At 44.2% G+C, this 16350-nt stretch overlaps 1 protein-coding gene across 1 annotated transcript; it reads right to left on the reverse strand.

The window, feature by feature from the left end:
• Positions 1–170: 170 nt before the first annotated feature.
• LOC114359721 (proliferation marker protein Ki-67) lies at positions 171–16222 on the reverse strand (the record flags this gene model as incomplete). The annotated part of the gene is made up of 12 exons (XM_028314209.1): positions 171–1384; positions 1815–1896; positions 2250–2297; positions 2395–2464; positions 3520–4957; positions 7392–7402; positions 7934–8028; positions 8263–10750; positions 13175–13365; positions 14631–14754; positions 15629–15807; positions 16141–16222. Coding segments are annotated over 11 exons (4764 nt in total), but the record flags the coding sequence as incomplete, so codon positions are not given.
• Positions 16223–16350: the final 128 nt, after the last annotated feature.

Here is a 16350-nt window from a genome sequence, read left to right on the forward strand (position 1 = left end):
CATCACATCAGGCGCCGTGCCGCACTGAAGATATGTGTCCACGCCCTAAGGAGCGTGCGAAAAGAATTTCCCATTTCGTTGGGTAACATTCCCTCGTATTAAAAATCAATGTTATTTTGTATCTCACAATTTATTATATTTATTTATTAACAATATTTATTTAATTGCAATTCCAGAACTTTTCTACAAATATCAATATGAAACCTGTCAACTCTTCTAAGGTAATCTAAATAAAAACTTTGTTCCCGTTGCATGTCTATAATGCTCAACACTTCAAAAGGCATCACATTTCACAAAAATAGGACCTTATTCGCAGTGTTTTGCTGAAAGAAACATTAAACTCAACAGTTCCAATCGGTGTTGAAGCAATTTTAAACTTTATCGACTTGTGATTGAGTCGAGATCACGTTATATGTCTGTTTCTTTCTGAATTAGTCATTCTTGCCAGGAAACCACTGCGAATAATTCCTGATGCGATCGAGTGCGTCACGAGCACCGTTGTATCATCACTACATACTAAGAAATGTCTATTTTCAACTAAAATATCCAAAATACTAAAACAAATAATGTCCGTTTAAAAAACCAGAAAAAGTGTGCATTGATATTGTGCTTCGTTATAAAATAGTACCACTATTAGCGCAATAGCACGCAGACCAAGAATCTATATTATCACAAAAAAAATCAGAACCTAATTTGGCATATTAAAAGCAATACAAAGCGATTAAAATAAAAATAAACCCATGATATTACGAATCACACAGATTGAACACTAAAATATCAACTAAAACCCTACATAATATTTTAGGCGTCTAAAATAAAATCAAACTTATTTTTTGGGTTCTTAAAATTAACTGTCTAAAACCAAACTTAAGTTTCAACTGTTGAGATAGCCGTTATTTATTGCTGTCTAGAGACGAGACTCCAACAACATCAAATGTAAACTCAACATTGCGAGTACTCAGTAACAATATCAAACACCCAGCAAGTGTGTGTTACCAACTATTTAAAAACTTCATCTATTTCATAATACAGTTTAAATGTACTTTTCAAGTCTTCTACATAACATGTACTATATTTAATTCGGTATGTTGAAAACCTTTCTCATATACAACATTAATATCCATTAACATCAAAGATTACAACAGTTGATTGCTATTTAACTTCAACATCGCAAAATATTGTTTTATTGTCATGTACGACAAGTTACATAAGTAGTAAAGAAATGTCCTATTAAAATATCTACTGTCCCGTATACAGTTTGTTTGAGCTTCAGTGCGTCGTTCGACGACGGACGCTATCCTGAGGATCGTTTTAGATGTTAAATTAGACTAAGTAAACGTTAATTATCATAAATATGTACTCTTACGGCGTTTTATAAATGCACCTGAAACAATACATAAACATTGTAAATATACAAAATATAAGCGTCTATAAGTTAAACAAGCAAACGTACGTTGTAGATAACTGCGAATGCAATTTGCGCAGGAGAAGAGAAAACTAATGAATGAATATTATGTTACTACGAAAAATATATTTTAAACTTAGTCCCCCTTTTTACTAAAAGTTAGACTCTGGCTTAAATTGACATTTAGTATGGAAATGTAGGAAGGATCCCAAGGATTTCCACAAAGACCGGTTCTGCGCCGCTCGCATCCAGGCACCTCCCGTGACCTTCACCAGATCGTCGGTCCACCTAATGGGAGACCTGGCCACGCTAAGTCTTCCGGCTCGTGGTCGCCACTCAAGAACTTTCCTGCCCCAGCGGCCATTTAACGTAGGTATACAATATTGAACTGTTTTGTTTAAAAACTTACGTTTTAAATTATAGTTTTGTACTTGATTTTCTATGTCAGTTGTATTATCTCCTACGTGAGCGGCCCGTTGCTTTTGTTGTCTCTGAAATAAAAGTAAACAATGTATTTAGTAAATGCAGGACATGAAGAAATGAGGACTCTGTGAGAACGCAAGGTTAAGGTGTGCCATGACCTTTATAGAACCGGCTACCGACCAGAGTCAAACTGAAAACCGAAAATAGATTCAAGGCTGACTTCTTCTTTTCGTGTCGACAACAAATCTACAGTGTCAGCCCAAAAAGGCTGACCGAATTAGTGTAAATATTGAAAATGGCAGTAATGTAGCACACTTTAAATCTGTTAAATTATATTCAAAGGGTAACAAACTACTTCTTATGTCTTTAAGCCTTTATAATTATGGACTGAACCCTTCTACAGGATTTGAAATTCGCTTACCTTCTTGCGGACGGGCGGCGCGGCGCGTGCGCTTCTCCGGGGATGCTTCTGAAATTAAATCAAGTTATATTCATCTTTAAATGAATCTAAGACTGACTGTTTTAAAATCTACATTATTGATGAAATAGTGCAAAATGTAACTTACGTTTTGCAGGCGATGATTCAGTCTTCTTTTTCCGAGTGTTGGTTTTTGTTTCATTTTGTTTGGCAGTTGCCTGCAAACAATAATAATTTTCATATAGCGCCACAAAATCTAAAGAAAAATCTCAGCAGATTTATGAGTCAGTCAATATAAAATATGTCACTTAAATTAAAAGAAGGTGGTGCAACTCAGCATAAGTATTCACAAATGCAGTCGGAGGCATCAAATACATTTCACCAACAAAAGAATTAGTCATCGATGCCTCCGACTGCATTTGTGAACACTTATTGTCTTAAGTTTATCTTTTTAGTTAATTATTTTTCCATAGTAATACATAGGTGGACCGACGATCTGGTGAAGGTCGCAGGAGGAACCTGGACGCGGGCAGCCGGTTGTTATGGAAATGCTTGGGGGAGGCCTTCGTCCAGCGTCATTTGGATGAAACGAGCGAACGAATAATCTATACTAATATTATAAAGCTGAAGAGTTTGTTTGTTTACTTGAACGCGCTAATCTAAGGAACTACTGGTCCGATTTGAAAAATTCTTTCAGTGTTTAGATAGCCCATTTATCGAGGAAGGCTATAGGCTATACAACATCACGCTACGATCAATAGGAGCAGAGCAAAAATGAAAAATGTTGCGAAAACGGGTTTTCACGCGTGCGAAGTCGCGGGCACAGCTAAAGCCTGGTCCGTAAGCACGTAGAATTTTGTCCAATGACCCCAAGCTACCCATCCTTGTCGCTCGCACGTAATTATGTTGCTATCGCGCGCGCACACTCACTGCGGGCGCCCGTCGCACAGTCGCGACAGCAATATAATTACGCGCGAGCGATAAGGATGGGTAGCTTGGGGTCATTGGACAAAATTCTACGTGCTCACGGACCAGGCTTTAGTATGGAATGTATGGAATCACCATACTTGTTCCGAGCGATCGTAAGAACTAAATGACTAATAGAAGATAATTAAAAATGGTACCATTTTAAAGGTAATGTTTTACACTTTAAATTGAAACTATAAATACATACATAATCATTCAGTTCTTAAGATGGCTCGGAACCAAACACAACGGCGTGATTCCATACTTTTGCTCGTAAGCATAGTTGATAATTTGATAAACGACTTACTTTCCCGCCTCTTGCGGTCTTCGGTTTGGGGGCGCTGGTCTCCACGGCGGTCACCACGAGCTTGCGCGAGCGGACCGTCCGCACGTTTTCCACGCGGCTGCCGTCCTGGTTCTGACGCGAGCTAATAGAGACCTTGCTGTCCTTAATTACGGAGCGTTTTTGCCTGACGCTGCCCGTCTCCGCCTCGACGGTCTCGATGGTCGTCTTCCGCCCTCGCCGGGACTTCGTCTCGACGACCTCCTTGGCGCTGGTTTTGGTCACTTTGGCAGGTATGACGTTCTCCGCGGTGGTTTTGCGCTTCCGAGACGCGACTTCGGGTATGACGGTGGCGTTTTCGCTGACTTTTCCCCGCCGGGTCCTTGTCGTGGGCTCCGATTGGACGCTCTCCTGGGCCTCGAGCTTCCTGCCGCGGGATCGAATCGGTTTCGGCGACTCCCTCGCGACAGTCTTCTTTGATTCATCCTGAGTCTTACGAGTTCTCTTTGGTTCAGGCTTTTCTTCTACGACTTGAGTTTTTCGCCCCTTTCTCTCCTTCTTTTCCGGCCCGGGATTTTTATCAGATTCGCTGACGGCTTTGCTCCTCTTGCTCTTAGGTTCATTTTCGGCCGCCCGGCGCGTCCTGGCCGGCTGCGGTGATTTTTTGGGAGATTCCACTTTCCTGCGTCTCGATTTGATTTCGACTTGTTCGACACTTTTTTCGTTAGCCGCAATTTTGCGTGACTTTCGCGGACTATTGACTTCATCTTGGGTTTTCGCAGCCCGACTGGCGACTTTCCGTTTCGTTTTAGGCGACTCGCTCACGGTTACTTTCGCTTCGCTTTTGGATTTCGCTTGCGGCTTCATCTTAGGCGAGGGTTTGCCCACGACAACCGAAGCTTTTTGCACTTTAGCTCGGGTGGGTCGTTTAGGTGTCGCCGGTTTGTCTTCCTGCTTGCGGGTGCCTCTCTTCTTCGGGCTTGGTTTGGGCGGGGACGACGTGCGGGTCGCTTCGCCTCTCTTCTTGGGGCTAGATTTAACCGGAGACTGGGGTTGGTTCGCTTTGCCTCTGGTTTTCTTCGGGCTAGGCTTGACCGGGGACGGCGGCTGGGCCGCTCTGCCTCGAGTCTGCTTCGGCTGGGGTTTGAGCGGCGAATCTGGCTGCGGTTCGGCTTTTGCTCTTTTCGTCCTGGGCGCGGGTTTAGGGCTCATGACGGGCGACTTCTTGGAGATAACTAGAGATGTTCGTCGTTTCTTGGTTTGAGTTTGCGAGCGGTCGGCCTTGACGCCGCGAGCTCGCGTTGCGCGAGGCTCAGGAGCTTGCCTTGGCGAAGATTTCGAAGCGTTGGCTTTGGGCGGGGACTTCGCAGCCTGTTTGGGTGCTTCGATTTCAACGGCAGCCTTAGTGGTTCGCTTGGCTTTAGTCGGTTTCGGCTCCGGCATTGCCAACGTTGATTCAGATCTGAAAATATAAATGTTTTCATTATAACTCCGTATTCACTAAAAAGAATAGGATACGTAGGCGGTACTACAGATATTTTCTAAGAGTTTTCAAAATGGTGACTTTTCGATTGGTCCATCTCAGGAACCCATGGTGTCCCTAGAAAACTAACTTGACATTCAAGACTACAATGAAGTGTCTTAAAAGAAAACATTTTTTAATCATTCTACCTAAAACAATTTTTTAGATAGAAATGAAGTAGAAAAGTATGACGCCCGTATTCACAAACGATGCTTGCTTAAGTGAAAAAGCAAATCAAACGCACAGCGTTGAATAGAGCTGTGATTGGTTCGTGTGTCACCCTGCATGCGTAACTGCCTAGCTCGCATAAATATTTATAACTATGTATTTTGAAAACCTGTAAACCTTTGAAAAAGAGGCTGACAATAGTGTCTGAGTTTCTTGCGCTGCTTCTTCTCAGCACTGGCCCATTTATTGTCCTGAAGCAGTGGTAGGGTTAATACTGGGATGTGTAAAAGTGCTTTTTTAAAGCCTACTTACAGAAATAAATGAGTTTTACTGAGTTTTTTACTGTGCGTCCACGCGCACTGTGAAACTTCATAGTAATGTTTGTGAATATGGGCGTGAGTATATTACCTCACTTACACTTATATGAGTATATTACGCAGGCCGCTACCAACTGGGCAACATGGAAAGCATTGGGGGAGGTCTATGTTCAGCAGTGGACGTCCTATGGCTGAGATGATGATGATGATGATCGTCGGCCGTTTGGTGTAGTGGTTCGAAACGGACTACTATTCCAGAGGTTGTGGGTTCGATTCCCGCAAACAAATGTTTGTACTGTTTGGACTTGGTGTTTTCTATGTATAATATGTATGTATTTACAAAAAAAAAGTATTTAAGTATGTTTATATCCGTTGTCTAGTACCCATAGTAGAAGCTTTGCTCAGTTTGGGACTAGAGGCGCAGTGTAAAGTGTCTAAGGATATTTATTTATTTATATTTAACTAGCTGACCCGGCGAACTTTGTTCCGCCTTAATGGTAATAAATAAGCAGACTTTTTTTTATTTCGAACGGGATAAAAAGTATCATATGTCCTTCTCCTGGCTCTAAACTACCTCCCTGACAATTTTCAGCTAAATCGGTTCAGCCGTTCTTGAGTTATAAGTGGTGTAACTAACACGACTTTCTTTTATATATACAGGGTGTTTGGTAAATGGGTATATGAGCCGACACTAGCCCATGTTAACATGGGCATATAAATGGTATGGTGAAGTCAGAAAATTGATATCTTCATTTTAATTATTTTAATTTTCATACATCGGATTTTATAAAATTTATTTTGTATGAAAATTTAAAAAAATAAAATGATGATATCAATTTTCTGACTTCACTTCACCATACCATTTATATGCCCATGTTAACATGGGCTAGTGTCGGCTCATATACCCATTTACCTAACACCCTGTATATATAAAAGAAAGTCGTGTTAGTTACACCACTTATAACTCAAGAACGGCTGAACCGATTTAGCTGAAAATTGTCAGGGAGGTAGTTTAGAGCCAGGAGAAGGACATATGATACTTTTTATCCCGTTCGAAATAAAAAAAAGTCTGCTTATTTATTACCATTAAGGCGGAACAAAGTTCGCCGGGTCAGCTAGTTAAATATAAATAAATAAATATCCTTAGACACTTTACACTGCGCCTCTAGTCCCAAACTGAGCAAAGCTTCTACTATGGGTACTAGACAACGGATATAAACATACTTAAATACTTTTTTTTTGTAAATACATACATATTATACATAGAAAACACCAAGTCCAAACAGTACAAACATTTGTTTGCGGGAATCGAACCCACAACCTCTGGAATAGTAGTCCGTTTCGAACCACTACACCAAACGGCCGACGATCATCATCATCATCATCTCAGCCATAGGACGTCCACTGCTGAACATAGACCTCCCCCAATGCTTTCCATGTTGCCCAGTTGGTAGCGGCCTGCGTAATATACTCATATAAGTGTAAGTGAGGTAATATACTCACGCCCATATTCACAAACATTACTATGAAGTTTCACAGTGCGCGTGGACGCACAGTAAAAAACTCAGTAAAACTCATTTATTTCTGTAAGTAGGCTTTAAAAAAGCACTTTTACACATCCCAGTATTAACCCTACCACTGCTTCAGGACAATAAATGGGCCAGTGCTGAGAAGAAGCAGCGCAAGAAACTCAGACACTATTGTCAGCCTCTTTTTCAAAGGTTTACAGGTTTTCAAAATACATAGTTATAAATATTTATGCGAGCTAGGCAGTTACGCATGCAGGGTGACACACGAACCAATCACAGCTCTATTCAACGCTGTGCGTTTGATTTGCTTTTTCACTTAAGCAAGCATCGTTTGTGAATACGGGCGTCATACTTTTCTACTTCATTTCTATCTAAAAAATTGTTTTAGGTAGAATGATTAAAAAATGTTTTCTTTTAAGACACTTCATTGTAGTCTTGAATGTCAAGTTAGTTTTCTAGGGACACCATGGGTTCCTGAGATGGACCAATCGAAAAGTCACCATTTTGAAAACTCTTAGAAAATATCTGTAGTACCGCCTACGTATCCTATTCTTTTTAGTGAATACGGAGTTATAATGAAAACATTTATATTTTCAGATNCGGCCGCGCAGCCGTAGGGTTGTCAAAATCTCCGTGCTCGGTGCTAGGGCTGTCGATACGTCGCGGGGCGCGTCACAGTCTTACCCGTGACATTGACAGCGGGGCGCCATCGTCAATACCCCGCCCCCCTGTCAATGAGTTTGTTGGGACAATTCAGTTTAGGCATCTCTATGATTCGTGGATTAACCATAACAGTCCAACGAACGACGGAATTCTAATCAGCGTTCTTCGTATCTCGAATAGGCCGGTCTGGCTCCGATCTTGTGACCTGTCACCTTTTTGAACAAATAAACAGCACTTACCGAGACTTCGGCCCGCGCCACGGTACTAGTGCGGACGCGCGAGGTCCGCAACGGTTCAGCGCCTTCCACTGTCGCTGTACTCAGCTTCTGAAGCTCTTTAGAAAGAAAGAAAGAAAAAATATTTATTTGACAACTAAAAAGCACAAAAACAATGAGGCGGAGAAAAAAAAAATGTTGCCAACGAGGTCACCCACTCAGTATTATCTTGACAGTTGACATTTTACTGCCCAGTGCCAAGACACTGGTTTTCAGTGGGTGCCTTGTACGCAGGGGCAAAAAAATATAATAAAATAAAATAAATTAAAATTCATATTAAAATAAAAATTTACCTTTAGACACCGCCTTGGGCACGTCGTCCTTGTGCAGACGTTTCTGCAGCTCGCGCTCCAGCCAATCCTCCACGTTATTGGTGATGACGTCGATCGACGCGTGCAAAGACTTCGCGGCGCGCGCCCTGGTCTTAGGTGCCGTAGTCTTCTTTGCAAAGCTCTTCGAGTAGACTGCCTTGATCGGCGGCTTGCCCAGTAACTGATTGAACAGCCGCTCCGATTCTGGCACGGAATGACCCGATTCGTTGAAAAGTTCCTCGACTCCGCTGACGTCGTTGAGGTCGTTCCTCGCTTTTGAACCTTTGAACAACTTCTTGACGCCTCGCACGTCGGACAAATCGTTTTTGGGCGAATTTCTCCTCATAGTTTTCTTGACACCCGACACTCTGCGCAGATCGTTGCGGGGACTGCTTCTTTGGAATAGGTTCTTGACGCCTCGAACGTCGGTCAGGTCGTTCCTCGGCGATGCGCGCTCCTTCTGCGATCGGAACAGAGATTTCACTCCCGAGACGCGTCGCAAATCATTTTTGGGCCCCTCCGCGAACACTTCCTTCACTCTGACGTCGCTCAGGCGGTTTTTGGGCGATTTCGCGAATACCTGCTTCACTCCGGCGACGTCGGACAGGTCGTTCTTGATAGACCTTCTGGTTCGAGGCGTGCGTAACAGGCCTTTGACTCCTCTGACGTTTCGGAGATCATTATTCGGCGTGTTCTTGCGGAACAGTCTCTTTATTCCCGATAGATTGGGGCTCTCGGCAGGCGTGCCGATCGGGCTGACGAAGACTTCGGGCGTGATCGGCTCCGTGCGGTCCAAGATGGAGTTATCCGGCGTCCGGTTGGCCACCGCGATCGTGTTGCGCGTCGGCCTCCTGTTGACAACGACGTCATCCTCGTCATCGAACAGCTGCTTCCTCGAGAACTCCGTCATGCTTTGAGACAGCTTCCTTTTGACGGGGCTGCTGAACAGCTGCTTGACGATGTCGGACTCGTTGAGATCGTCGATGATCGAGCGCTTCGACTGCGGCTTCTTCGCGGTGGAGTGTTTGTTCTTGACGGCCTCCTGGACCAATTTGACGGCGCTCTTTGGAGTGACCATCTTTTCGTTGCTCGGCTTCGGAGCGCCCTCGTCCGTTTTGTCCGAAGCTAACGAGGAATCCTTGCTCAGTCTCAGCAGACCCCTCCTCGCCGTGAAGCTCAGGGATTTAGACTTGACCGCGGGCCGGCCGCGCGGCTGTGACCTTATGACGCCGATCGTCTTGCGCTTGGAGCCGCCTCGTCCCTTCCTGGACGAGTTCTGGGAAGCGAAGGAGCTCTGGCTCGAATCTAGCAGGCTCTGAATGCTGAGGACAGGCGTGCCGGCCTCCTCAGGGCTGTGCCTGTTTTGCGGCGTGCTGGTACCTTGATTTTCCTTCTCGCTGCCATCGGGCGTGGCGTCCCCACCGCTCCTACGGGAACTTTTCCGAGTCGGCGCGGGACTATTCTGCGGGGACTTCTGACTGACGCGCCTCGACGACAGCGGCGAGGCGTCCTCCATCTGAGAGATGTCGCTCGAAGATATCAGCATCAAATCGGTGTCGTTGATCCGCGACCGGCTCTTCGAGGCGCGCGATATTCGGGTGCTGTTGACCGAGATGTGCCTTTGAGTGTCTCGAGAATTTTCAGGAGTCGTCAGCGACTTCGACCGGCGAGCGGGGCCCGAGCTCCTCGTGGATAAGTTTGTGGAGTTTTTGATGGAACTCTTCCCTGAACCCTGCGACTTCAATGACGAGCTTCTCGTAGGTTTAACATACGGCGTGCTGGACCCGAGCAGGGTGCTGGGATCGATAGTGGACCTGGTTCGTCTACCGGTGCTGTTCTGGGGCGTCCCGAACGCGGTGGCGCTGCTGTCGATGGACCCGGCGGAATTGTACACCGACGTCGACCTTCCAGACTCGTTGGAGTCCATCGACACCAGGTCGACGATGGAGTAGGTTTCCAGGTTTTGAGCCGGGGACCGCGGAGACAACGTACGGGTGCGGAAAGCTGAGGCGACCGTCGCGTCGGCGCTACGATCGGTCAAGGTCCTGGTGGTGCGACGCGAGTAGCCGTCGTCGCTTTGGGATGCGTCCAGCGCTTTCTGGAGTATAAGAGTGCCTCGACTGGACTTCCTGCGGGGAGATTCGGGAGACACCGCGGTGAGGGTGCTCCTGCTCCTCCGCGACACATCAGTGGACGTCCCGAGGGATTTCTCCAGCATCCTGCTGCTTCGAGAGTGAATGCCTTTTCTCGGGGAAGGTGATTGAGTGCTGGAGGTGTCGGAGTAGTGTAGAGTTAGTTCGTCGTCGCTGGTGGGAGTGGGTTCGAGGTTGCTGAGGTCGAACTTGATGGAGTCGTGTTTGCGCGCGGCGCCGGGCCCCTTGAGCGCGGACTTGCGCGGCGTCGGCAGCAGCGGCGAGCCCGAGCGAGTGGTGGACTGAGTCGAGTCGCTGATCTCCAGGATCGATACCTGCGGAGAGATAGTTGTTGTAGCCTTTTATATAGCTAGATAGTTCACTAATTAAAAAAATACATTATTGAACAATCCTCGTATTTAAATTTAAAACTAGCTACTGTATCAAACGAAGACGGGAAAGGCTATTGCAAACGGAATCACCGTTTTAATATTTTCTAAAAATCCATATTGATAATTGCAACCTTCCACAATGAGAAACACTGCAGATTTTTATTTGGACTGTTTTCAACTATTTTATCAATTGGTATAGTCCGCGCCCGTAATTAGGTAACGAAATTGTCTCACTGTCACTGAGTGCAGTGATATATCTATGTATTCAAAAAAATACCTAGCCAAATTGCGCGGCAAAACATTTAACGTCATTCATTTGCGTTATTATCACATTCTACCCCGACTTTTTCGACTCCCGTAGGATAACCTTGCTAAATAATTCATTTCTGAGTAACATGCTCTTTCCAGAAATGCACAATGCACATAGCATAGACAAAGAATACTGCAACACAACAACTACAAAAATTACTCATAAAGCATTCTAACATCTTTCAGGTAGAAACTGAAATATTCCGCCAGGTACTTCTTCCACAGAAACGAAAACATATTAACACAATTCCTGTTATTTTATTTGAAAAACAACCGAGACCGTGCGACGTTACAGTGCAATTCGACTTTGCAATGACTGAAGTCGTCCGCGTGACGTGTTTTATACAAAGTCACCGCATAAAAAGGTGCAAAACAGTTACTTAGTCACTCGAACGAATGGTAATTTTGATGTAGTCTGAGGTCATTCACTAATTGCATAGCTGCTATGTGCAATACCTACTGTTATTGAAACGTTCTGCTTTGAATTACTATTAATTAATAAATATTATTAGATGATCATTATTTTATTTCAATTACAATTTAGGCCTAAGGATTTTTCATTATTTGTTACTTTCTGATAACTAAACATATAAAATTCAAGATTTATTTTAATGTTTATAATCAATTAACACGCTCGTCTCGTGAATAGGAAATGTATGATCACGAGGTTTTTGTTGCATGCATAATTAATATATTTACTCGAATAGCGTGCATCCTACGTATATTCCAACGTTAGAAATATGTGAATACGTTTATCTGGATCTGCGTTTTTTGTCAACAACTTTCATAATCTTACTATTTTTAAGCGATGACACCAGTCTGGAATTTCGTAAGTATTAACTGCACAATGTGCCTAGTGTAGTGCAGTGACAATCAACGGTGATAAAATTCTGAAGCAATTTATCTAAAACTAGCGATCGATCGAGCGATCCGCTCCGACTTAGCAAGAGTTTCTCTTGAATCACTATCTTATGCTGAAAACTGCATTAAAATCCACTGTGTAGTCCAAAAGATCTAAGCGAACGATAGCGGGGACGATTTTGTTTTATACTATGTAAAAATTAAATAAATATCTTCCTCAGGACACGCGTATAGTACGCGTACCTCTCGAATGCTACTATTTTTTTCCAACGCTGAACCGTGCCAGCTATCATAATAGGAGGGCGCTACTATCAACTGGATTATTAGTTCCGAATTTTGCCATGTTGGATAACCATTCATCACTGGGTTTTTAGTTCCGATTTTCGCCACTTGACATTTCAGAATCGTTTGACTATGTAGTGTTAGAGGCCGGTAGATCTATTGTCATAAATAAAACACTGAAGTTTCACATTAGATTGCCTCATTTTTAAATACAATTCATCACTACACGTCCCTCTATTCTGACGTTTCTATCTAGTGTGACATTGACATTACGTCAATGTCACTACGACAGCAGCTCATTGGCTATAACGATACCGTTATTTTAACGTTTTAGATTCTTCACAATGAGGGCTATCGTTTTTATACTTAACAGTTGGCACCCCTGGCGATTGAAAGAACCTTACTCTACAGTGGCGCCATCTTGATGAGTGCAAATGCGATAGTCCTCCTGCCACTTTAGCGCTTACCAGTTGGTCCCACTGTCTTCGCTACTCAATTACCTACTACTTTGTTTTTACGTAAATTAAAACGCTGGCTTGTTGGAGAGTGCTTTTATGACATGAAATAATATTTTGACTTAAATAAACAATGTAAATAAATGTGTACCTGACAAGCATGTAATATTATTATGATTTTATTAATGGACATCTTTTTAATTTTAATTTATTTAATGTGACATTTTTGTTAAGTTTTTGCATGCCGACATTCGGTAGAGCACGCATGCACTTACAAACTGCTTTATGTATAATTTGAACAAATATGTACCGTGTCTCTTACGCAAATAAAAGATTTATATTTCTATTTCTACTAGTAAGTGACAGGAACTTATTCTACAGTGGCGCTAACTGGTGAGCGCTAAAACGATAGCCCTCATTAACAAACTAAAGTAGTATAGACAATAATAAAACTGGTACTCACGGAGCCGCTAGCGGATCCTCTCTTGCTGGTCCTAGTGGGCGGGGCCTTGGGGCTTCGGCGGGGAGTGCGGGACGCGCGGGCGGCGGGGCTGCGCTTCTTGGCCACGAAGGAAGGTGTGGTCTTGGCGCGCGGGCTCGGGCCCTTGGACGTGTGTCCCGTCATCAGCATTATGGCCGCTTGCTTCGTGTGGTCTGAGGATGCGTTGGTGAGTTAGATGGTGTTCTTCGTGAATGTAGCCACGATAGCCGAACGGCGAAGGGGTCGGAGTGGCCGACTCGAGATCCGAGGAACGTGGGTTCGAATCCCACCGCCGCTCGACTATTGCGGTGAGCGCGCTCGTAACACAAGCTTATTTAGCTTAACACGAGGGGCTAATGGGACTATTAGTAAATTGGGCAATACAAATTGTTTATATATTTTTTTTAATATTTATTTAAAATGTTACGATAAGTATAGGGTAAAGTATTTTTGGAATTTATGCTAAAACTACTACCAGGCCAGTGTATGGATTGTGATATTCAAAACTTGATTCAAACTCAACCAGTGATAGTGATGCGAACGGCACCTATTATAATTTCTTGGAATATTGTTGTTAAACTCGCGCAAGGAATTACAACCCGATCAAATTATGACACACCTCGCTGGAATGCGACTCTTCCACGCACTTACCTGCGCACCTCTCCGCGTCCGTACCAGAGCGTCGATGTGACGTCACGGCTGCCAGGTGCAGTTAACTTGATCGGATTGTAATTATTTGACACATTGAAAGAGCACCTTGCTAACTGAACGACGTGTCAGATACATGCACATAACTTTGAGATTTCTTTCCTTTTTTACATAGTATAAATATTAAAACACTCAAATCAACATTAGAATACGTAATCGGCGCCAATCGTTACTTAATATGGAAAAAACACAAGGTCATCCACGAAGACGCGCCCCACTATTCTTCCGTTAATGTTTGAGTGTTATCGGTACACGCTAAATTATCCATGAGTGCACACGCACAATTCAATAATGCCGCTCGGATTGCTCGGGTAAAACTCCCCGCACCCCGCGCCTCCCTCGGTCAATAAGGCTGGTTTTAGTGTCACGCGGACTGTCAGTGCGGATCGCTCCGCACAGCCGATCTGTATGAACTGCTAGGGAGCGAGCGGTTCCTCCGGACCGCATTACTCTAAAACGCTCCCTAGAAGTTCATACAGATTAGCCGTGCGAAGCGGGTTCGCACCGGACGGTCCGCGTGACACTAAAACCAGCCTAAGGCCCTTTTCACACGTCCCGGTTGCCGGGTATCCGGTGGTGAAGTGTATGGGCATGGTACGTAGCTTTCACATGTTCCTGCGTAATTAATCCGGCATGCCCATAATAATCGGTTAGCCGGCAACCGGGACGTGTGAAAAGGGCCTAAGTGGTGGGGCGCGTCTACGTGGATGAAACGATCTACTATACGTACCAATCTGCGTGGGCGCCTGTATCTTGGTGACTTGTCGCTTGTGCGCGCTCTGTGCTTGCCGCAGCACGGTCAGTCGCAGCGGAGTATGTTTCTTGCTCGGCAGGCTCCGCCGCGCCGCGCCGCCCTGCGGAGTGAACCAATAATGAGTATGGACATTTATTAGGATAGGTAAAGCCCGGTCTATGAACACGTAGAATTTTGTTCAATGACCCCTAGCTACCCATTACGAGAATGTGCGAGCGCGATAGCAACATAATTACGCGCGAGCGATAAGGATAGGTAGCTAGGGGTCATTGGACAAAATTCTACGTGCTCACGGACCGGGCTTTAGAAACAGAAAAACTTTACTTTTTTATAAATTTTAAATCTTTACTGACACAGTAAGTAGGTACTGCTGTTAGAGGCCGGTAGATCTATTCTCATAAATAAAACACTGGATACTTTCACATTATATTGCCTCATTGGCTATAACGATACCGTTATTTTAACGTTTTAGATTTTCCACATTTAACAGTACATATAAAAACAATTACTGAGCCATTGCGACAATAGGCTCCCCCGCTGACAAGAGCATGTCAATCTTGCGTAGTCGGACTTGTGCACCTAAATGTGCACGTACTATTCACTGGCTCACTGTCACAGTGCGAAATATTCTTTCATACAGTTTCTATGAACACATTCCCACTCGTCAGTATCAGTGACGACACAGTGCTCTCAGTGTCAGTGCCGACACCGGCAATCACGGACGTATTCGTTGACGACGATATTTTTTGTTGGATCACGGACGCCTCCGCGGCATCAAAAACAAAATAACTTAATTCATAGTTTCTGAACAAGAATATTGAAACAGCTCTCAGACATTTTAAAATATTCAAAATATTTCACTGACACACTGATACTGAACTGAGCGAACACTTTGACGGAACTGTGGCTTCACTGATATGTGTGAATCGAGCTTAACCCGTCTAATTTGAATAAAGATGAAATGTTCCACTGACCGTGGGCGCGGGCAGAGACTTGGCGGCGCGTCGCGGGCTGGTCTTCCGCGACGCGATCCACATCTCGGCCTGCGTCATGCCGCGCGCCGCCCGACGCTGCGGAGTGTCGTCGGCGTCGTAGGCTTCGGTCGCTGTCATGCGAGCGCGCTTTGCTTGTGGCGACGATCTTGCGGTTTGGTCTGCGGATAAGTGGGCATATTTTTAAATTGGAACAACTTATATCAGTTTAAAACCGGTTTGAAATGGTCGCGTCATGTGTGGTCTCTCAACGGAACCTATGGCAGAAACTTAGATTCAACTCAAAAGTAACTAGAAGTTGCAGTTTCGTTGCAATTGCGTTTCACCGTGTGTTCTAGGCCTTAGTATTTTGTTGGCTAGAAATGTCCCGCGACAATGGACGTTTTTACTCGACAATAAGGATACCTAATACATACATTGACCTGCAAAATTAAGTATCACAGTTTGATAGTCAGTGTAGATAAGCAAATTATTGATACACAATATTGACTTACCAATTTGTTCAGTGGTGTCTCTCCTCTGTGGCTGCACGATTGCAACTTGCTTCCCGCCGGCGTTACCTGTGGGGATATCATTTGGTATTAATTAATGATGCTACCCGTACAAAGGCAGGGCGGATTACTAGTTTGCTAGTGTAATATACAGCACAGACTATTTACAAATTTGTAATATTTACTTTTAGTTCACTCGGATGCCAATAGATG

The sequence above is a fragment of the Ostrinia furnacalis genome, unplaced genomic scaffold (assembly GCF_004193835.3).
Source record: "Ostrinia furnacalis isolate ACB-3 unplaced genomic scaffold, ASM419383v2 OfSCF4630, whole genome shotgun sequence".
NCBI lineage: Eukaryota > Metazoa > Arthropoda > Insecta > Lepidoptera > Crambidae > Ostrinia > Ostrinia furnacalis.